Source organism: Nannobrachium achirus (assembly GCF_963921795.1).
Source record: "Nannobrachium achirus genome assembly, chromosome: 6".
Taxonomy (NCBI): Eukaryota; Metazoa; Chordata; class Actinopteri; order Myctophiformes; family Myctophidae; genus Nannobrachium; species Nannobrachium achirus.
Genome location: NC_137815.1, coordinates 29,959,702 through 29,983,656, shown reverse-complemented (window position 1 = coordinate 29,983,656; position 23,955 = coordinate 29,959,702). Strand labels below are relative to the sequence as shown.

The window sequence follows — 23,955 nt, the reverse complement described above, 5'->3', positions numbered from 1 at the left end:
CCTTTGTTCCATTTTGGGGGCTGGACGGCCAACAAAGTAAACCGTCGCTGTCGGGCAGAAACCTCGTATCTCCAAGTTTCAAATTTGTACATTTTTTCGCAAGGCAAAGCCCTGCTTCATCATACAAGGCCGTCGCACAAAAGTAGTGAAAACAGCAGATCTACAAGCACACAACGCCTCGCGGTGCGAGGCGTTGTGTGCTTGTAGATCCGCTGTTTTCACTAGTTTAAATCATTTTAAAAATGATAAATCCAACTCTTTCCCGGGCTGAATCAGGGGCCCAGCACATCCCTGGTTCAACTACATGTCAAAGCCCGGGGGCCTTGTTTCCATTGGTGGAAACTAAGTAACTAAGTACATTTACTCAAGTACTGTACTACTTAAAGCGGCACTATGCAACTTTCTTTACTGAATAAAATGTAATTTTGTACAATCTGTATGGTAGAGTATGTAAACAAAATATAACATAACTTATAAAATTGGGGGTGGATGTATTTCGTTACCCTGCTCTTCTATTGTGACATTTAGATGAAAAACAAATTGAAATGGGCGATTCAAAATTTGTACTTTTACTATGGTACTTTAAGTAGATTTTGACACCAATACTTTTGCACTTTTACTCAAGTAAAGCCTTTTACTTGAGTAAAATAGTTTATTTCTATAGTAGTACTTCTTCCACTACTGATTAAAGGAGCATCAAAACAAAGTAAACTCTCTGAGCACATTTAACTTAAAACAGAACACTATCATGGCAACAGAAAGCCATGGAGACAATGCTGACGGGACACCCAATGGCCACAAGAGGGAGCCAGATGGCAACGAACGCAGCCACATGATCAGCAATGTGTTTTCTGTGTGACAGTGAATAAATACCTACCCATGGGATTGGCACCAATAAACACGTCAGCAAAGTTCCTCTTGGGCATCTGGGGGAGTGAGTTAATGTAGTTCCTCGCCTATGGACAACAAAAACAAAGATTTATGAAAATCTCGTTATTTTATTAATTGTATTTATCTGATGGACCAGGATGGAACAATTACCTTATTTTATCATCTCTAAATTATTTAACTATATAAATTAGCCAAATCTTTGTCTGTCTCTCTCTGTTTATGCTCGTAGCCAATCACGGGCCACAGGCTGTGTATGCCCATAGCCAATCAGAGAGGGGCAAAGGGTGACATCATAATATCAAGGCATATATAAGGCTGCATACGGGTATTTATCCAGTTTATAAATAGACGTGAGCAGCCTGAGATGGGACGGGTAAGGAGTCGGGTAAGATCTAGTATTTATACTGTAAAACATCTCTTTGCCCCCATGATGGTTCAAGTATTTTAACAGCATAGCTCAGGGGCAGAGAAACCGTCATTAGAGAAAGAAGGGTTCCCAGTTCGAATCCGGGCTCCCCCAAAGTTAATGTCGAAGAGTCCTTTGAGTCTCTAGTAACTAGGGGTTCAGAGTCTTGCTCAAAGGACTCTTCGACTAGGTCCTAGTTGCTCCCAGTGAGCAGGTTGGTGCCTTGCCTGGTTTCCTCCGCCATCGGTGTATGAATGTGTGTGAATGGGCGAATGTAATGCACAATCTATGTAAAGCGCCTTGGACAAAAGCGCTATATAAATGCACCATTTACCATTTAAATGAATTATGAGTCAGTGGATATCTAATCTATAAAATGTTTCATGTCATGCCTCATTCTGAAGTGTTTTTTAACAGCAAAAACAACAGAGATTGGGGGTACCAAGGCCACCAGATACTGTTAGGTTGTGAGGATGGGTCTCACTCTTTCCCAGGTCTTTCTATCAGGCGGACAGGGTTTTGAGGTTATAATTTCTGTGAGGTGTTGTGAAGCAAGCTCAAGCTCATAGCGCGGCGCCGAGTGCTACACTATGAGTCTGTAAATCTTCTATTTTTTGAAAAAACATGAAGATTTGTGCAAATCTTGAATATTATATATATTATTTTAAAGCGAACATTTTTAACTAAAATCTTTGCTTCTGGGGGGGTCCCTGGAACAAAATATTTTGAGATGGGGGTCCGTGGTCAAATACATATAATTCTACGGGTCCTTGACATTGAGCACCACGAATAAAGAAACCTTTTCAGGAAACCATTAGGACTTGGAATAAATTCTTAGGTTAATGGGTTAATGTCAAGTTGGAGAGGGTCTCTCTCTCTCACCTCGTGGCTGGGCATCCTGCTGATCAGCGAGGCTGGAGGCGTCCCCGTCAGACGCATGATCTGTTGCAGCTGGTTTATATCTGTAGGCTGCTAGTCAAGGGCTGTTGTTGTTGTGACATTATTATGGAGGCAGACACATGGAACGGCCAGCTGGTGTGTGTGTTGGTGTGTTGTTAGACTTGTCCCTTGATAAGTTGTTTGTCTTCAGGCTCAATGCCCAGAGCTTACAGCTGAAGCAAAATGGGTCAGTTACTGAGAAGGAAGAATTCCTACGAAAAGGGAGTTCTAGAATCTCAAGAAGGGGAATCTCTCCCAGTGTCATTCCCCACCTAACACAACAAGTGGTCCCTCCCCAGGACCTGAGAGAAGTCATTGTGAACCATTCTCTCTCTCTCACTGCACAATCAGTTGAAAATCTCTGTACCACATTAGACTGACACAATATGTCCATATATGGGCATTCCCAGATATGGGCTTAATATTGATGGATCAGGGATCTCCATTGTGATGTCAGAAGAGGTCAGCTCACGCACTGTGACTGACACGCACGCACTAAAAGTAAAAGTCCGGAATTCAAAATGTACTCAAGTAAAAGCATGAAAGTGTTGGCATTAAAACTTACTTAAAGTACCAAAAGTAAAAGTACAAAATGTTTGAAAAAAGCAGATCTACAAGCTCACAACGTATCGCGCTGCGAGGCGTTGTGAGCTTAGATCATCTATTTTCAAATAGCCTAGGTATATCAAATAAATAAAGTTGTTACTGTAGTGTATGTTTTATCATATTATAATTTATATCTGCAAAGTAACTACGTTTTCAAATAATTGTAGTGGAGTTAAAGTACAATTTGGAAACAAGATGTCGTGGAGTTGAAGTAAAAGTATTGGAAATTGGACATACTCAAGTAAAGTACAAATACCTCAAAATTGTAATTAGGTGCAGTACTTTAGTAAATGTACTTAGATACTTTACGCCAACCACCAGAGGCATCAACATACTGACCTTAGAAAACCAAACCACCAGTGGATTAAGGAGTGCCCGACAAAAGGCAGACACACGTAGGAGTCAAAGACTAACGCTAATAAGTGAACATTTAGCTGTTAATAGAATTAACTTACAATTACCAAGGACACAATCTAATAGCAGACTGTGTGCTGAACCAAATAAATACAAGAAAGACTGCTAGGCTGTTAGGGAGAGTTAAGGCACTATGATGCATTAGAATACTTTGGTAGGGAGAATTAAGGGCAATATGATGCATTATAATATTGGTATTATAATGTGCTCTTCCACAGAGTTTATAATGCATTATGACCAGCACATAAGTTACAATAGAGATATGTGCAAGCATAAAGTGAATGGCAAATTGAGTGGCAAGTGAGTTTAACGTTGTTTAATGCAATCAGATAGGACTTTTCTGTTTGGATGTATGGGCTGTCAAGGCCAGAAAATGTAGTTTTTTGCCACTCAGTAGGCGTTCCCGCATCATTTCCGGGTATGATGACGATGTCACGTGCATACCCTCTATACTTCATAATCCTTGTTATAAGTTGTTATGCACTATAAACACTTATAACACGCCAACACAGACTAATATAACACACTAGTATAGACCTGACTTTAATATTGAGTCTTACCAAAACCAAAAAGAAGTTATGGACGGCAGCTTTAAATCAAGGACCATCGTACACTGTGAGTCCAATCATGGCTCATGAACCACTACACAAATCTGGCAGTTTGAAGTCTTGCAATCTCATTTGCAAACCTCTGGCCCAGGTCCTTAAAGTGGCCATAACCTCACCTAAACCCATGCCTGAATGCACGTCATACTGGGGCTGTAATAATAATAAATACGTCATTTGGTCTGAGAATTTGATATAATAACTGTTCATCTGGGCTACATTGTAGTTCTGGTTATATATCATAAATATCGTCTCTGTCGGGTGGAAACCTCATATGTTCAAAACTGTTAATTTTAAGGATTCACATCCAAAAGCATCAAAAGTAGCAGATCTACAAGCTCAAAACGTAGATCTGCTACTTGTATGATTATCAAGTAGGGCAAAGAAAAACATAGAAAATGTTAGAATATGGAGATAAGAGGTTTCTGCCCCGACAACAACGATATGCAAAACAGAAATGTTCCTGGCAAGTTAGCTTATACCATGGTGGGTTAGAAGAAGGTTGTACTTAAGTACAATACTTGAGTAAATGTACTCAGTTACTTTCCACCACTGCACATGGATGTGAAACCTCTAGGGCTCTGCTCACATGGACTAGCACCCACTGGCATGCAGCAGCAGCAGCAGCAGCAGAGGAGTAGATCAGCTGGCAAGCGGAGCATGCAGCAGGCAAACACGTTATTATGCAACACCGTTCCTACACAGCAAAACCCGGACTCACTCCGGGGGGCTTCATTTGAAATAAGAGCACATTTGAACATGGAACACTGTGGATATAATTTCAGCGCATGTTACTTTTTGAGTGTGTGTGTGTGTGGTCTTGTGGGGGCGGGAAAAGAGGAAGGTTTTTTGTTTTTTTCCGGTATTATGCAAAAGAAGTGGGGGCACACCACAGTGGGCTACGATGAGTCAGAGAACACAAGCACAAGCACACGCACACGCACACACACACACACACACACACACACACACAAGCACGCACACACACACACACACAAGCTGACAGTAATGCACTCCCATGGATCTGAATATAATCAGCAACAATGGCACTTAACTCAAAACAGTACATTTCCTTTATAAAAAAAAGCAACGTTTTTGATATACGTAGCTCAAAGAGTGGTAATGGGGGATAATTTGTATGAAAGTATGGTAGCACAGTGCAGCCATCATGTAAATACAGCTTACAGTTCTTGTTTCTTTTAGTACATTGAGACAAATTCCAAACAACTGTGTTGTAGATATATTTAAATGTATTATGGAAAAGAAGCTGATCTACAAGTAGATCTACTATTTCTAGATCTGCCATTTCTGCTATTTTTGGAAAATGTTTGAAAATGCACAGACATTCGTCAACATGGAAACGATAATGATGTGTATGCAAAACAATCGCGACTATCTCAAGTAATTGCGATTATGTAATAATAATTGTTGACAGCCTAGTGGTGACAGTGATGGAAGGATACGGTCAGAGCCAGGGAAGAGTGTTCTTCCAGTGAGGAGTTCAGCCATGATGCAGCCCACCGACCAGATGTCCACTGAAGCACAAACACATTATATAGATATAGATGAGAACAACACATGTAAGGTTGCCTAGCCTACATAATTATGACGTTCAATTATACCTCCAATGTTTAGCATCATATGCATATGCATAATGTACATTTACAGAAACATGTGAGTCAGTGTGTGTGTGTGTGTGTGTGTGTGTGTGTGTGTGTGTGTGTGTGTGTGTGTGTGTGTGTGTGTGTGTGTGTGTGTGTGTGAGTGCATGCCTGTCATGTTGTAGTGCATCCAGTTGAGCATGATCTCTGGTGCTCGGTACCACCGTGTGGCCACGTAGCCGGTCATCTCATCATCTGTATGCCGGGCTAGACCAAAGTCCAGGATCTGAGGGAGGGAGGGGGATATATAGGTGAGTGAGAGCTAGGCAGCAGACGAGTAAGAGTTGGTCCGATATGGATTTGTCCCAAGTCAATAATAGAATTCTTAGAATGCCCAAATCATTTCTGTCCAATTGTATTTGGACCATAGAGTGTTAACTTCCCAGCAGGGAGTCTTGTCACACACTTCTGTTGCTGTCATTAGGATCTAGGCCAGGGGTTTTCAAAGTGGGTGACGGGGCACCCTGGGGTGCCGCGACGGCAGTCCAGGGGTGATGCGAGATAATTTGATAGTATTTGGAATTTATTTGGACACTTGAAAAAAAAAAAAAAATAGTATCATTTTAAACTTGAAGTACAAAGTTATTTTCAGTCAGTTCTAACCAAAATGGCTATTATCTCAATGTTTTCCTCGCAACATAATCACTAAAATATCGTCACTGTCGGGCAGAAACCTCGTATCTCCAAGTTTCAAATGTGTACGTCTTTTGGTAAAGCAAAGCCCTGCTTCATCATACAAGACTGTCGCACAAAACTAGTGAAAACAGCCGATCTACAAGCACAGAGCGCCTCGCAATGCGAGACGTTGTGTGCTTGTAGATCTGCTGTTTTCACTAGTTTAAAACATTTTATAGATGATAAATACAAAACAAACGGTTTTCGACACACAAGGTATGCTATAAATATAAGGTGCTGGGAGTGAAAATTATAATGTAGGGGTGCCTCGGATTAAAAAAAGAATGTATGGGGTGCCCTGAGACAAAAAGGTTTGGGAACCCCTGATCTAGGCAACAACTGTTCCACGGTCTATTTCCTGGCCGGAAGACTATAAAAATGGGACCCAGTGCCTCCCTAACACCAAATCAAATGGGTTCAGATATCCGAGTCAAGTCTCCTGCAGGAGACGCGGATGAAGCCTGTCCTGGACGGGAGTCTCCAGATGTAAAAGCAGATGATGGTTACAGTTCACGGTTGTCTTTTCTCTCACCTTGAGTTCACAGTCCTCGTTCACAGCCAGGTTACTGGGCTTCAGGTCCTGGACACACACAAAGAAAACACCCACAGTCAAGAGAAGGTACAGTATACAGTAAATGTTTAGAGGTTTATCACATCCATGATGAAACAGGACATTTAACTTATGCTTTAAAGGAACAGTTCAGCCAAGAAATGACTTTATTTCGTTATTATCGCTTACCTACCTGGTGTTGTCTTCGACTCACGTAGAGTTTTATTTTGTAAAACATACAACGATGAATCCAGAATCCAAAAAATGACAAAATTTGATGAATGGAATTAATGGAAAGACTCCACGTAGTCCAAAACAAGTCCAAAACACCGCTCATATTATCATTTAGATTGTGTTCTATCCAAATCCACCGAGAAACTTTCCAAAAATATCACCAAAGAATAAACATTTAAAACACGCAGAAGCTAAACCAGAACGTGCATGGGCGTGCCCGTGAAGTTCAACTGGAGCTCTGATCAATTGCATTCACCAAGTTTCTTTTCTCAATTTTTGGTTTCTGGAATCACTTTTAAGGAATGTTTAACAAATTAAAATTCTGTGCGAGTCAAAGACAACACCGGGTAGGTAAACAACAGAAATAAAGTAATTTCTTGGTTGAACTATTCCTTATACATTTCTTTTGCCTTTATTGATCAAATGCCTTCAACTCTAGGCTTTAGTTCACAACAAATGTATGTGACACTGTAACTAAACCCACTCCAAGAAGGTTTGATCAATACTGTACACACTCTGCGGAATATGGAAATATACACTACTACGGTGCACTAATAGTGTAAGAAGCTTGTAACTTACTCTGTGAATGATGTCTGCAGAATGGATGTACTGCAGGAAAACAAAGAACATGATTATATTTAGCTTGAAGGTAAACATACTGGAAAAAGGAGATGACACACTAAAAAGTCACTTTTATTTTTTTACACATTTAGACTTGGAAAGCATCTGTGTCACTTAAAATAGCAGATCTACAAGTTGATAGCGCAGCACTACAGTGATCCCCAAACGTTTTAGCTCGAGACCCAAAAGAGAACTTAGATGTGTGCCTGGGACACAAGCTAGTGAAAACAGCAGATCTACAAGCTCACAACGTGTCGCTTCGCGCCATGTTGTAACCGGCTATTTTCACTACTTCTTAAACATTTTTTCAAATGTTGCTTTTTTTTTTAATGTTTTTATTTTTTATTTTTTTTTTAAATAATGGTAATAATTAAAACCAAAAAGTATTAAACAAAAATACACATAGAAATGTGTTTGGGATACAGTGGGTTGTTAATAATAATAATACTAAGCTGACCTTTAACCCCCGGAGGATCTGGTAGATGAGGAACTGCACGTGGTCATCTGTGAGCTTCTGACACTTGACGATGTTGTTGAGATCTGCTCCCATCAGATGAGTCACAAGGTACCTGAAAACCACAGATGTTGTTGAGATCTGGGGCAGCAGTGGCTCAGGGGTAGAGAAACCGCCATTAGAACACGGAGGGTTCCCTAAGGGTTCCCAGTTCGATCCCGGGCTCCCCCAGAGTTATGTCGAAGAGTCCTTGAGCGAGACTCTGAACCCCTAGTTGCTACAGATGAGCAGGTTGGTGCCTTGCATGGTTTCCTCTGCCATCGGTGTATGAATGTGTGTGAATGGGTGAATGTAACGCACGATCTATGTAAAGCGCCTTGGATAGAGGCGCTATATAAATGCACCATTTATATGTAAGTGTGTATATATATATATATATATATATATATATATTAGGGATGAGACCGAATATTCGGCACCGAAACTTTTCGGCCGAAAATGGAGAAAAATGCATTTTCGGTTTTCGGCTGGATAGCTTTCAAAACCGAATAGTTATGCACCGAATAGTGTGAAGGACAGGGGTCTAGTATATTATACATTAAATGTATCAAAAAGAAAAGCAGAGGGCGCTGTTTTTCCCTTTAGTAACAGTAACTTAACGTCCTGTTGTGATGACGGTTGTGATGACGTAATCAAAACGCAGCTAGAAGCCACATGCATGTTTGGCTGACCTCCAAACAACACCACGATACATGCGCCTGGCGCACAGCCATAGCCCACAGCCAACATGTCTGCTGTTTGGAAATATTTCCACATATCAGAGCAAGATGCTCGGATGGCGATTTGTGAAACCTGTTCTGTTGAAGTGTCGCGAGGGGGAAAAACGGCAAAGAGCTTTTCCACTTCAGGATTACTCAACCACTTGTGCCACAAACACACGGACAAATACGATGAGTATAAGAAACTCACTGCACAGAAAAAAAACATTGCTCCCCCTGCCTTCACACCGACTCCCTCTGTGGCGGATGCTTTCGAGAAGGTGAAAAAGTTTCCACTTGATAGTGCCAAGACTAAGGCCTTTAATATGAAAATAATGGAATTCATCGCCTTGGATGATCAACCATTTACTGTCGTAGAGAACGTTGGATTTCGTAGGCTTATTGATCACATTGAGCCTCGTTATACCATGCCCAGCAGAAAGCTTTTAGCAGACGTGTGCTTACCCGAACTCTACAACATTGTTTCAAATAACATCTTTGAGCTCTTGGCTACAGATATTACAGCCATCAGCTTCACGTCAGACATATGGAGCTCGGACGTAAGCATCACCAGTATGCTGAGTCTAACTGCACAATGGATTGACAAGGATTTCAATCTGAAAAAGATTCTGCTCCACTCACAAGAGTTTAGGGGGTCTCATACAGCACAAAGCATCTCCGCGGCATTCGCCAATATGTTTGAGACCTGGCGCATCGACCAACCTAAAGTGCATGCAATTGTCACTGACAACGCAAGAAATATGACCAAAGCTATCCAAGACGGCAACTGGAGTGGAATCCGGTGCATGGCGCACACGCTACAGTTGGCTGTGAACGAGGGGGCATTGGCTCAACGCAGCGTAATCGATCTGTTGGCCACAGCCAGAAAGATAGTTGGACACTTCAAGCATTCTCAAGTGGCCTATTCTCGCTTGAAGAAAATACAAGAGGATCTTGGCGTACCAATTAAACGGTTCCAACAAGATGTGAGTACACGGTGGAATAGTTCCTATTATATGCTTGAAAGCCTCTTAGAGCAGAAGCGAGTCTTGGCTACATACCTGGCAGACCATGATCTCCCCGCATCGTTCACTGCAAACAGAGAACATCATCTCCATTCTCCGTCCATTTGAACAGCTTACTAAAGCTATTAGCTCATCTGATGCAACTGTGGCAGAAGTCATTCCCAGTGTCGTGGCTCTAAAGCGTCTTCTAAGTAAAGAGGTTGAAACGGACCATGGAGTAAAAACTATGAAACGTACACTCTTGGAGTCTGTCAACACACGTTTTGCTGCTATATTCTCAGATCCCCTGTACTGCATCGCGACTGTACTTGACCCACGGTACAAAGTTTGTTATTTTGAGACGGGGAAAAAGCAAAGCATACGTGACATGATGCAGGCTGTTTTGGATAAGGAAGCCCCTCTCGGAGAGGAGGCTGCTGCGCATAGCACAGGAGACGCGACTCACAACGTGGGAGACGGGACACACAGCACAGGAGACACGACGGGGACACACAGCACAGGAGACACGACGGGGACACACAGCACAGGAGACACGACGGGGACACACAGCGCGGAAGACGAGACACACAGTGACAACAGTGACGGTAAAAACAAACCTAGCCTAGCCCTACCCTAATTTGTATTTACTTACTGTATATTTGTTTATTTATATATTTTCCTGACTATCTAGTACTGCATAGTACTGTGTTCTATCTGTCTGTCATTCAATGTTATATGAGATACTATACTTCAATGGTTTCCTATGGAAATAAGTGTATAGTCTTTTCTAAGAACTCCTTTTAGTAGACCTTGTACCAGTGAACTGTACCGTCATGAAATTGTACCCTTTTCTAATTTTTACGTTTTTCTCAATCAAGCAGGCCCAGGGCCAAGCAAGAGGCCTCGTCTGTCTAGAGCAGAGGAAGAAGATGACGAGGAGGAGGAGGCGCAGCAACCACCCTCGCTGTTTGATATGTTCGACGAGATCCTGGAAGAGAACTGTACCCCTAATAGGTAAGCTACTCGGTTCTGACTTGATTACTGTAGGCTACTATTTACTACTGAAAGATATTTTGTACTGTATCTTCTATGTAATATGCTCTTAGTCTCTTAATCTTGTACATTTTTATTTTTGACATGTCAGATTGTTTGAATTTATTTTATTTTACAGTCAAGTGATCTGGCATGCTTACATAAAATGTTCAGACAACATTATGCACTGTTTCCCATTTTTAATTAAATCTCAAATCCTTCTCTTAAACCTCTCAAATGCCAGACCAGTGACAAGCTCAACCGCTCAACAGTTGGATGATTATCTCTCAGAAGCCCTCATCCGAAAAAGCAAGAAAAACAACCCTGATGACAAAGAAGAGGAGAAGGAGGAGACCCCTCTCGGATACTGGTTGAGAAAAAGAGAGCGCTTTCCTGACCTGGCCAAGGTGGCACGCAAGTATTTGAGTGCTCCATCCACAAGCACTGACAGCGAGAGACTGTTCAGCTCTGCCGCTCATGTGCTTGATGCGAAGAGGAACAGACTTGCATGTGATAAAGCAGAGAAGCTGCTGTTCATTAAAAAGAACCTTCCACTTTTCCTTCCTCCCAAAAAGTAGGCTTATATCATAAGCTTATTTAGACCTAGATATGTAGAACTAGTTTCCTTGTGAGCTAAAATCACCATCTCAGGTCATCATTTTGGGGAAACCCTGCAGCACAGAGTTCAATATATTGCACCTTTGGTATCTAAATGATACAATTTTTATACTTTGCTCATGAGGACATAGCACCTTATCTGCACATACTTGAAATGTAACACTTCATTTGAAATGGATTGTGGATTTTTATATCCAGTTTGTCTACTTTATGTATCTAAATGATACAATGTTTGTACTTTGCTTATGAGGACCACCTTATTTGCTAATTCTTGAAATTGTAATCGTCTCGAATTTCATTTGTAAATAGTTACTTTACTTTCATGTGGATTTATCCAGTTTGCACATTAGTATGCATGCATGCACGTCGTATGTGCATTTGTTGTTGAAGGCCTAGCTGTTACAGCCCTTTTGTTTACACTAGTATTTTGTTGTAGGCCTAGATCATTTTGCAACATACAGTATGTGCATTTGTTGTTGAAGGCCTGGCTGTTACAGCCCTTGTGACTGTTTACATTACAATAGTATTTTGTTGTAGGCCTAGATCATTCTGCAGTTTTAAGCACCTTGTTCTGATGCACTTTTATCTCTGTAAGATACTACAGAAATAGTTGCACTATTTTGACTTTGTTTTATGCTTTTATTGCAAAGAGAAAATATTTTATTTTGTTATGTGTGCATTCAAAAGTGAGAAATAAATGTTTTATGGAACCATATGGTGATTATTATTTAAGTTAGGTTTTGCCATAATCAGGTAGCTTTACAACAAAGGTACAGCAATGGTACAAACATTTATTATACAAAGTAAATACATGTATTATTCGGCTATTCGGTATTCGGTATTCGGTGGAATGTTTCCAGTATTCGGTATTCGGTTTCGGCCAAGAATTTTGCTTTCGGCACATCCCTAATATATATATATATATATATATACAATTTTTTAAGCAAAAAAGTTTAACTCAAATCTTTGTTTCTGGGGTTCGGCGGCCAAATGCAATTGGAACTTTGGGGGTCCTTCACATGAAAAGGCTTGAGTGCCACTGATATAGCAAGAACGTGTTAGGCTTTAGAAGACATTTGTTGGAACCGGCCTAAGGTCTTAAATGGGGTTATGGACACTAAGCAAAAGACAAAGAATGGAGCAGAAGTCAAACAGCCATGAGGAACAAGGAACAATCCAGGGGTGTGGTGGTGCTCACTGGGCCCTCCCTCGCCCTGAATAACCTGATCCATGTGTTGTTTTCCACCTGCTCCGCTCCTTCCCTCTGTTGTCGTCTGTGGTGTTGCCACCGTCTGTGGCTTTGGCAGAGGAATGTGTCTAAGGATTAGCTCCAGTGGTCCATTTGCTGTACTGTACAGTGTGTGCACACACACACACATGTGCACATGCGTATGTGTGCGGATTAGCGACTACGGCAAGCACTTTTCAAGCGGATTCCTTTCTTTCTCTCCTCATGAATGAATGCATGCATGCATACGAGCCACAACGTGGATGCTCATGCAATCAAGAGGTCAGCGTTGCATTTCTGCAGGATTCAATTTCAAAAACAGCAGGATCTGCTACTTTTGATGCTTTTGTGTGACACTGTAGTATGATCAAGTGTTAATTTACAAAAAAGAAGAAAAGGAAAACAAAACACAAACAGTTAACTATAGACAAGCAGGAGTTCTTGTTTTGAATTCATTGAGATTGAGAGAGAGAGAGAGACTCCATACGGATTCCATACGCTTTCTGCTGCATCAGGCAAGATGTCAGATAATAAGTACCACATTATCTTAAGCTGGAGTTCCATTGTAGAGACCACAGTAAAACCCATGGTGTTTTTAACTCCTAAAGTAATAAAAATGCAACTAAATGGACCCAGCCGTAAGGGCTCATTTTGTAAATGGACACAGAAGATTCTACTTAGCATTTGGTATATTTGGTATACTTCTTATGTCAATTAAATTAAATTCCAAGTAGCTTTATTGGTATGAGAAGAATACGTACACGTATATACTGTATACAGTACGATTTAAATAGTAGATTTAAAATGCGTTTCAAGTCAGCAGCTCAGAGGTCTGCTCGGTACAGTGCGGGACACTCAATGGTTTGTAGTCCTTGGGGTGATTTTATTCCTTTGGCTAACTTTCTTTAATTGCAACAGTTCACACAAACCCCCAAAAAGAAAAGAAAAAAAATGATAACACAAGGTCACTGACTGAATATTCTGTGCGCACATAATACAGTGTGTACCCGACGGTCCCTCCGGAAACAGACGACGAGGGTGGCTGTCGTTACCATGGAGACTGGCTATTATAATCGTGCACACCCCCACGTGCACTGCTCATCACCCTTTACATTCAACCTTCTTCATAAGCCATGTCACATGCATGCCGGGAGGCCTGCCTGTGCCTTTATGTTGTGAGAGCTAAAGGATTATGATTGTAGCTGTAGTGTGTGTTGTTTACTGTATGTCGTGGGTTGTGGGATCGAGTTACAGGCCAACATATCGTCACTGTCGGGCAGAAACCTCGTATCTCCAAGTTTCACATTTGTACATTTTTTCGCTAAGTAAAGCCCTGCTTCATCATACAAGGCCGTCGCACAGGTAGTGAAAACAGCAGATCTACAAGCACACAACGCCTCGCGGTGCGAGGCGTTGTGTGCTTGTAGATCGGCTGTTTTCACTAGTTTAAATCATTTTCAAAATGATAAATGCAAAACAAAGAGTTTTGGACATACAAGGTTTCCACCCGACAACGACGATATGAATGCTTTGTTTGCAGTGGTGTAACGTACATGCACATGTACTCAAGTACTGACTGTACTTAAAGTACTTTTTTCTTTTTACCTTACTGGAGTATTTACACATTTTCAATACTTCTACTTCTACTCTACTACATGATCTCAGGGGCAAATATTGTACTTTTACTCGGCTACAATTATTTGAAAACTTTCGTTAATAGTTACTTTGTAGGTTTTGATTATTATCACATACATTAACCACTTCAGCCCTATATATACTTTGGCTATTTGAAAATAGCCGAATCTAGAAGCTCACAACACGTGAGCTTGTAGATCTGCTATTTTCAAAAGGATTTGTATACATTTTATACATTTGAAATTTGTACTTGTGAAATGGGACCTTCTGCATCACGATGAATACTTTTACTTTCGGTACTCTTTAAGTATATTTGACGCCAATACTTTTGTACTTTTACTTGAGTATATTTTGAATACCGAACTTGTTCTTTCTCTAACCGAGTATTTCTACAATACTGCCCCACAAAGGCACAAAGTGCAGTAACTACGTTTTTGGACACACCAACTTATTTGTGTAGCCTACAGCATATCATATCACAAAGGTCAAATATTAGCCCTCATGATATTGGGGGATAAACATTTACCTCAACAACAGATATACGATCAGTGTAATATCACTATATATCTCTATCTCATTTGGCTGACCAGTTGTAACACTGTTAAACCCATTTATCAGTCCATTTTTTGTTCCTTGTTACTGCACTCTGGCTTTGTAAGGCAGAATAGGTTATTGATATTTTTTATATAAAATCAGAGTTCTTGTTCCATCACAGATGCTCTTGGTTATGTAAGAGGAGCGAAGGGCAAACCTGTACTCTAACATACATAGGGAGGGAGGGAGGGCTCTGTGAGGGAGGAGGGAGGCCTCGTGATCCAGGAGGAGATGCAGGGAAGGAGTCAGAACAAACCACCCAGGGGAGAGAGGAGGGATGGGACTATATGAATATTTCATATCACGATTATTGTGACCAAAGAAATCGTGATTTACGATATTATCGCGATAATCAAAATATCCCCGACATCCATTATCCTGGGGCGGAACATTTGCCCAAAAAAATAGCAGATCTACCCTACAAGTTCACAACGCTTGTTGTTGAGTTTATAGATCGGCTATTTTTTGGCAAAGAGATTTAGACTGTGTCAAGTACATTATTTCCAGGTCCGTTTTACCAATTATAGGGGGTTTGAGTGGTTCCGGTCTACCGGATATGCAGCTCGGCAAATAAAAGGTGAATTGATCCCAGTGCATGGCGGAGGACGATTTCCCGATAAATGTAAATCTCCACGGTACAATTATTGCGAGTGTCTTTTATCACGATAAACGATAATATCGCTTATCGTCCCATCCGTAGGGGAGGGAGAGAGGAGAGAGTGAAGAAAAGAGAAAAGAGACAGAGACAGAGAGAGAGAGAAGGTGCCACTTTACTTACACGTCATTGAACTCCTCCAAGCTGGTGGCCGGCGTGAAGACATCCAACAGGCCGATCACCTGGAGACCACACAACACAACAGACGTCAGAAGACCAAACATCCAACATTCATAAAGTACCCACTCATTATGGCAGTGGTTCTCAATCTGTTTCATGCCAAGGACCTCCAAATTGATATCATATATTTGGCCATGGGAAAATGTTGGGTGCCAGGGACTCCCAAGAAGAGAACATTTGTGTTGAATAATTTGCATTATTCAACATTTTTCTAACACTTCCACATAGCAGACCACAGAACAGACGTCAGAAGACTATGAGCCCTATTTTTGCAGGTGCCTTACCTGCAAAAATCCCTAAACTAAATATGGGACCCCCAGAAGCAAAGATTTGAGTTAAAAATGTTAACCGAGTGCCGCGCTGCAAGCTTGTAGATCTGCTATTTTTGAAAAATCTTGAAAATTAGAATTTTTACTCGATTCTATAAGTGTCTTTTGAATCCTTCTAAGCAATCTGGCAATCTGGCTAGCCATCGTCAAAGAAAAGGTCCTTTTCACTTAAATGGAGCTCGGTTAGTCTGTTCTTGAGAGACTACTATGTCAGTGGTTCTCAAACCTTTTCATGTGAAGGACCCCCAAAATGATATTTATTTGGCCACGGACCCGCATCTCAAAATATCTAGTTCCAGGGACCACCCAGAAGCAAAATTTTAGTTACAAACGTTCGCTTTAAAAATGCATTTATTCAAAGATTTGCACACATTTTCACGACTTTTTACAAAAAATAGCAGATCTACAAGCTCGCAGCGTGGCACTCGGTGCCACGCTGTGAGCTTGTATATCTGCTATTTTTCACTGGTTAAAGCATTCAATAATTCTTACAACCAAATGCATAAATCTCTGGTGTGGTTAGCCAAAGAGTGTTTGCTTTCACTGTGACTTGGCCACTAGCTGAATTGTTGCACTTCCACTTCAGCAACCAGTGAGTTCCTTCCTGAAATAAATAGTCATATCAGCTCAATCTTAAGACTCCTCCACAAACAACACAGCTGTCAGCTAAATTGACGGCATAACAAAAACGGCGCGACTGTGTTTGGACACCATCTTTATTAGTTGTCATCTCGTTATCTTGTTTATTGTATTTGTTAGCACAGTCTGCAGAAGACAATCACATCAACATTTCACTTGTACTGTATGTCACAACAGCAGCATTCTGGCTAGCCATCGTCACGAAAAGGGACCGCCCACTTGTCCCTTTTTTGTGTAGCCATCATTGACTCTTGTCTCGAGAGATTGCAACAGCAGTAAAAAAGAAATATGATTTGAACATACACAGTGCATCCTTATCCAGCATATTGTTTGTGCTCCAGAGTGACCCATGTACAGGTTTTGTAGCAATGTGTTGCAATTGTAGCAATCAATGTTTCAATGTGAGTGCTCCACTGCTTATTAACAAGCTCGCTGTGAGCTTGTATATCTGCTATTTTTTTATATTTAAAGCATAAAATATTGCATTGCATAATAATGTGTTCAGGCCTAAATGGGTTAATAAGAGACAAGCTGATTAGTTCTGTTACTTAGGAAAGGAAGAATGTCCTTTCACAGATCCTCCCTAACGAGCGTTAAAGCAAAAAAAAGAAATGCACAAATTATAATAAATCACAGGCAAAAGCATCTTTAGCGCATGCTGAAAATAGCCAATCTACAAGCCCACAACGAGTTGTGCTGCGAGGCATTGTGAGCTTGTAGATCTGATATTTTCAGAGCGCAACACCCGGCCAAGCGCAACCGACTTGTCTTTTAGTTCTACTGGATCTCTTCTCCACTAGTCCCTAGTTAACCTTGTGTCACGGAAACCACACTGTCATCGCCAGTGGTGATGAGCGCACCTCAGGGCGCGCTCTGCTGGCCCACAAGTTTGTGCACAAAGCGCAAGTTGGCACCTCGACAGAGTGCAGTTCTAGTTATCAGTTATTTTCCGTCAGTGAAAAAGGTAGTCGACAAACATTTGTCGTCATAGTTTTAGTCCACGAGATCAACACTACTTTAAATTCATGCCTGTAAATCTTTACTACCGGTACTTGATTTCTACGCAGATCCAAGACTTGTTATCTTGGTCAGCTGAGAGCTATTCAGCCCTGTGAGTGTGTGTGCTCTGTGTTATTATGACACATATTTGTTTTCTTGACATTCTTTTCGCTTCTTGAGTACTCCAGTACCCAAGGGGAAGTCTGCGTGTGCTTGTGTGTGAGAGAGAGAAGAGAGGGAGAGATTGCATAACAGGAAATCCACGCGGAGCTGAGCATGCTAAAAGAACAACAGACACAAGTGCAGGAGCGATGGATAAATATAGAACCTATAACAGCCTGCAGGCTGCAGCTGGTCACGGTGCAATGCATTCATGCACGCATTATTTGCAAGGTAACAATTGTTATTGTGGGGCTGCTGGGCCACGATGACATACGTATGAATGGCATCATAACAAAGCAAGAAACCGACAGATGACGGAAGGGAAGACAGAAGGTACTTATTAGTACACACATGCTGTGTTCAGTGTTGCAAGATTTTGGGAGATAAATAAGCGCCCAGGTCTATGAAAACAAGCCCAAAATAACTGCTATTTTCACAATTTGAAGCTATATTATTTACATATACAATTATATATAATTATAAATAATATGTATATAAAATATACAATTTGGCCAATGCTTGACCAGTTCTTATGGTATAGTTTTTTGATTACTTTTGATGCAGTAATGGTATTTTGTTTCTAGGTATTAAAAAAAAAGCCTTAAAAGTCCTTAAATCATCTGCGATGACAAAATAATCACGTGAGGACCCCCCTGGGGGTCCCAAACCCGACCCACAGGTTGAGAACCACTAGCTTATAATAAGCCGACCTGGCAACATTGGGCTGTGTTGCGTTTCTCTTGCTTGCATGCATGTAGAGATTGTATCCCAACCGCCCACCCCTGCAGCAGAGAGACTGGGGGAGGCAGGCTGTTACCAATTGTCGAAACGCTTTGGTCATTTTCTGTTGCCTTTGCTCAAATCAACATCATACATTTTTCACCTGAAAATGGGGTGGGAGCAGGCCTGGAATTTCGTCATTTTAGGGGCAAGTCCACTTGGCCTTTGGTGTTGTCCATTTAAAGTGAAGGCCATCAAATAAAACAAGATTTTAGTCCACTGAAAGAATTTAAGGGATAGGGATGATAACCTAATCTGCAGTGAAATAGATACATTATGTTTTTTAACAATCTGATCCATGCTCAGCCCTGCACCAATCAAGGTCACTGGATTGGTTTAAAGATGGGGAATTGAATCAGAATCTCAACAAAAGACACTGGTGTCTAGTCTATGACAAGAAGGTGACACCGTTGTCTACTGTCTACATATTGACAAGAGACAGAGGAGAAAGTGGTACTATACAGTCAGCTGGGGCATTATGGCCACTGTGGCCTCAGGTCATGCCATTGGTTTGAGGGGCACAAGGCCAAACTGAGGGGCAACGGCGGCCGAAATTCACCCAAAAAAATAAAGAAAATAATAAAGAAAGAAAAGATCACACCTAGTGTGACATGAGCGGTGCTATTTATGAGTTTGTTTCATTAAGCGTCCCGCTGAGAAAACGGAGTGCCTCGGTACCCTTTTCCCTACATGTCTGCCTGCCTCACCACAAGCAGAACCACGGGATTTGTTAGCACTGTTACGCCAGTGTGACTGAACCCAGGCAGCGCTTCCTCACAAATCTGTGTCACTTTAGAGTTGAACCACTTTAACCATTATGTTATATGCTTTAACTATTAAAAAATAGCAGATATACATGCACCGAGTGCCGCGCTGTGAGCTTGTAGATCTGCTATTTTTGAGAAATCGTGAACATTTGTGCAAGTCTTGAATATTTTTGACCCAATTCTATAAATGTCTTCTAAATCCTTCTTCTTCTAAATCAGTTGTTCTCAGACTTTTTCATGTTTCAAGGAGCCCCAAAATTAAATGTATTTGGCCACGGACCCCCATCTCAAAATATGTTGTTCCAGGGAGGGACCAGCAAGAAGCAAATATTTGAGTTACAAATGTTCGCTTTTAAAAAAGATATATTCAAAAATTACGATTTTTCAAAAATAGCAGATCTACAAGCTCGCAGCGCGGCACTCGGTGCCGCGCTGTGAGCTTGTAGATCTGCTATTTTTCAATAGTTAAAGCATTAAATAATTCTAGGACTAAATGGTACCCTACCCCCCCTCCGCCCCTAGAGGGGGGCAGGTAGTAAAAAAAAAAAAAAAAAAAAAAGAAAAAACACAGCCAGACAGCAACCTGCCCACGCAGGACACACACACAATCTCAATGCTCATTGGCTGGACCGCCGGGGAGCCAAAACAAAACTGCTGATTGGTTCCTTAAAGCCTTTCCAAAAACCCAAAGCCCCCTGGGGAGTCCGCCTGGCAACAGTGAACACTGGACGGATAATCTCACAGAAACAAAAACACATGCAGAGAATCTCTCATGTGCGCACGTGCACCACACTCTCTGCCAGTAGGTGAGAATGTGATGAAATTAACATAGATCACAGCCAAACCTGTGCGCGCGCGTGCGTGCGTGCGTGCGTGCGTGTGTGCGTGCGTGCGTGTGTGTGTGTGTGTTTGTTTTTTGGTGGTGAAGTGGGGGTGGGGCTTTATAATGCAACAATACAATGTAATGACACCTTTGAAACATGTTTTCTTAAACCTCTTATCAACACATTTTGTGCTTTTCGTGTTTTTCGTAAATGAACAAATGCCCTACTTGATCATACTATTATAGCGTCTCGCGAAAGCATGAAAAGTAGCAAATTGTTTTTTAAATGTTTATATGCAGACAAGCACAATGGAATACAGTGGACTAGGCCTATTATAAAACATACAGTACGTTAACCACTTTAGCCCTGTTGTATATGTAGGCAATTTGAAAATAACCACGATGCGACACGCTGTGAGCTTGTATATCGGCTATTTTCAAATAGCGTACTAGCCTACCTAGTTTGAAAACTACTGAATTAGAGATAATTTGTAGAATTGGCTATCAGGTCTTAATGGGTTAAACGTGGTATTCATCAGCTGGACTGTTGGACCGTTTCACTTCCAGGTTAGCCATGAATAAAATGCAAAGTAAAAGTGTTTTATCACAACGTGACCGACCCGGGCCCACACCACAGTTTGCCTTGGCTTTCCCGTTGTGCATACTGTGCGAGTGTGCGTACGCTGCAGAGTGGATGCTGAAACGACACATTGTGCAGCCCCTAAAGACAACATATCTGAAATACCACACAGATGACTCAGAGAGAACAGCCAACACTGTCCTGCACTCTGAACTTTCTCTGGGAAACCCCTTCTAATGGAGGTTAACCAGAGTTCCCTCCTGAATGAAGACACTGACTGTGTGCATCTCATCTGTATGCAGTATGCACCGGTGGAAGGAGTACTGCATTTGTTTTACCTAAGTAAAAGCAGCAATACCACAGGGTATTCACCAAATATTCGACTATTCGAATATGAAAGTCACTATTCGACGTTGTTCACCGAAGTCAAATATATATATTTTTTTTGTTTTCTCTTTAAAAAAGATATAGTTTATAAAGCTTGGCTAGATAGGAAGACATAAGAATGCCTCTTGCTTACTTAATATTTGACAGTTTGGCCAGTGTGCCCAGTCCTGTCGAATATTCGACTATTCGAATACTTTGAGGTCGAATAATTTGAATACTAAAAATCACTATTCGTGAATGCCCTACAATGTAGAAATACTCTATTACAAGTAAAAGTCTGGTGTTGTAAATTTACGAAGTGCAAAAGTATTGGCATCAAAATATACTTAAGATAACAAAAATAAAAGTACTCGTCATGCATAATGTCCCGTTTCACAAGTTATCGTAAATCAAAATCTTTTGAAAATAGCAGACTGTCAGCATGAAGATCGGCTATTTTCAAATACCATATTTTTCCAAATAGTAGCCTGGGTGTTTAATTCGCAAAATCGCTTTGAACCCCCGGTGGTTAATTGGTGCCCAGTGGTGATTTGCGATACTTATTTATGTCCATTTGAATGGCGGTCGATGCGCAAAACAGCTGAAGTGGTTAATGTATGTTTGTATTAATCAAAATCTACAAAGTAACTTGTAACTAAAGTTTCAAATAATTGTAGTCTATTGGAGTAAAAAGTACAACATTTGCCACTGAGAAGTAGTGGAGTACTGTAAAAGTATAAAAAAATGGAAATACTCCATTAAAGTAAAAAATACCTGAAATTACATCACTTGAGTAAATGTACTTATTTACACCACTGTGTGTGTATGCATGCCTGCCTCACACCTGGGCTGAACTCAAGTCAATAATTTCATGTTTTTTGTGGCAAACGCCATTTCCTTGCCCTGTGAGCTGGAACAGTCAAACAAGGGGAATGACCAGGAATTCAGGCGTAGCAGTTAAGAGCTTCCTGTTAATTGCTTTTTAGTGTGAGTCAGCACACCATTACTCCCCCAGGCTGGATCAAGCCAAGCCACCCGGTTAATTTTCTGCAGAAAACGGAGCTAAAGAGCCAAGAAAGAAATGGACACCATGACAACGTGAGCACCACAGTAAGGAGTCACGTTGTGAGCTTGTAGATCGGCTGTTTTTGGTGAGCCCCCCCCCCTCCAGAATAGGGATGGTGGGGTGTGTAAACCCCAAAACACGTTAATAGAGTAAACACCAAAAGTCCATTTTGGAGGAGTGGTGCAAGCTTGAGGATTGGTCAAGCTTCACATGTCATTTTGACTATCCAGCCAATAAATAGTCAACCACACTTGCAATATCCCAGAACTGCATCTTTCAAGTTCTCATATTAACGTCCCATCCCTACCTACTGTACAATGTGGTGCTAGCAGCCTACTGTACCTGTCATCAGTGACATTTACACCAGCAGGTGCAGGAGGAAAAAAAGGCTACCAGCATCATAAAAGATGCCACCCACCCTACTCACCGTCTGTTCCTTTGGGCAGAGGCTGCGTAGCATTAAGGCCAGTACCACCAGGCTAAAGAATAGCTTCTTCCCTGCAGCTGTGAGAATGATCAACTCTAGACCTTTGAAACTGTGATCATTGCACTAGTGATCTGTGAGACTACTCATGAACCCTGCACTATGAACTGAACTGCGACACATAAACTGCTTTTTAAATGCTGTTTTCAATACTGATGTTGCTATTGCACAGTTTTCTAGTGGGCACGGGCACATTTTAGCGGGAAAGTGCAATTGCGTTACTGCACTATAGCAGGGGTCTTCAACGTTTTCAGGCCGGGGACCCCTTAGTTGAGAGAGAGATGAAGCAGGGACCCCCACAACCTGTTCATAGATTCCATATAGTTTCATTGTTTGACAGCACCATCATCAGTGTATTTTGGATTCATGTCAATTTGTGTTTTCAGATATTTAACAACTTGAAGCGTCAATACTTAATAAACTTGACCTTTCACTCTGTACGTAGTCTGCTCTTTTTCCCCTCTACACCAAAGCTATTTGCCAAAAATAGCCGATCTGCAAGCTCACAACGCCTCGCAGCGTGAGGCGTTGTGAGCTTGTAGATCTGCTATTTTTGGCTAAAGTTCTCCGAATATGGACGCTAGGGTTCAAGTGGTTAAAAAGGAGAAAAAGGTTTCTATCACACAAAGATTTGGAGGACCCCCTGTAGTAACTCTGAGGACCCCCTGTAGTAACTCTGAGGACCCCCTGTTGAAGACGCCTGCACTATAGGTATAATGTTATGTAGTGTTTAGGTGACATTTATTATATTTTATTCTGCCATGACCAGGACCTGGGTAACACATTTTGTTGTGTATTTGTATGGAATGACTTACATTCTCATGCTTCATGTGCTTCAGCAGTCTGAGCTCCCTGTAGGTCCTCTTGGCATGGATGATGGACTGGAAGGGTCTGGACAGCTTCTTAACCGCAATCTTCAGGCCCGTCTTAACGTCGTACACCGAGCTGAGAAGAGAGAGAGTGACAAACAAACAAAAATTGAACATTTTTAAATAGGCTGAAATATATGTTTTTCTATATAAATTTAGATCATTTGAGAATAGCCGACCTACAAGCATGCGATGCGATGCGACGCATTGTGAGCTTGTAGCTTGATCTGCTATTTTCAAAAGATGTTTATACATGTGAAAACTTGAAACGGCACATTATGACTCCTAGTAGGTGCCTACATCTAAAGCAGAAACTCAGGACCCAGTTGGC

General features: G+C 41.3%; 1 protein-coding gene across 1 annotated transcript in view; it reads right to left on the bottom strand.

Moving 5' to 3' along the window:
* The window catches only part of LOC308287797 (mitogen-activated protein kinase 14A-like), a 42,048-nt gene that overhangs the window by 4,901 nt on the left and 13,192 nt on the right, over positions 1 to 23,955 (bottom strand). Inside the window, exons 2-10 of the mRNA XM_080729077.1 lie at positions 23,571 to 23,700; positions 15,704 to 15,762; positions 8,060 to 8,171; positions 7,561 to 7,590; positions 6,730 to 6,777; positions 5,634 to 5,748; positions 5,325 to 5,396; positions 2,180 to 2,259; positions 878 to 956 (exon numbers count right to left, since the gene is read on the bottom strand). Coding sequence (XP_080585203.1) covers positions 878 to 956; positions 2,180 to 2,259; positions 5,325 to 5,396; positions 5,634 to 5,748; positions 6,730 to 6,777; positions 7,561 to 7,590; positions 8,060 to 8,171; positions 15,704 to 15,762; positions 23,571 to 23,700 — 725 coding nt within the window. The remainder of the gene's footprint in view (positions 1 to 877; positions 957 to 2,179; positions 2,260 to 5,324; positions 5,397 to 5,633; positions 5,749 to 6,729; positions 6,778 to 7,560; positions 7,591 to 8,059; positions 8,172 to 15,703; positions 15,763 to 23,570; positions 23,701 to 23,955) is intronic.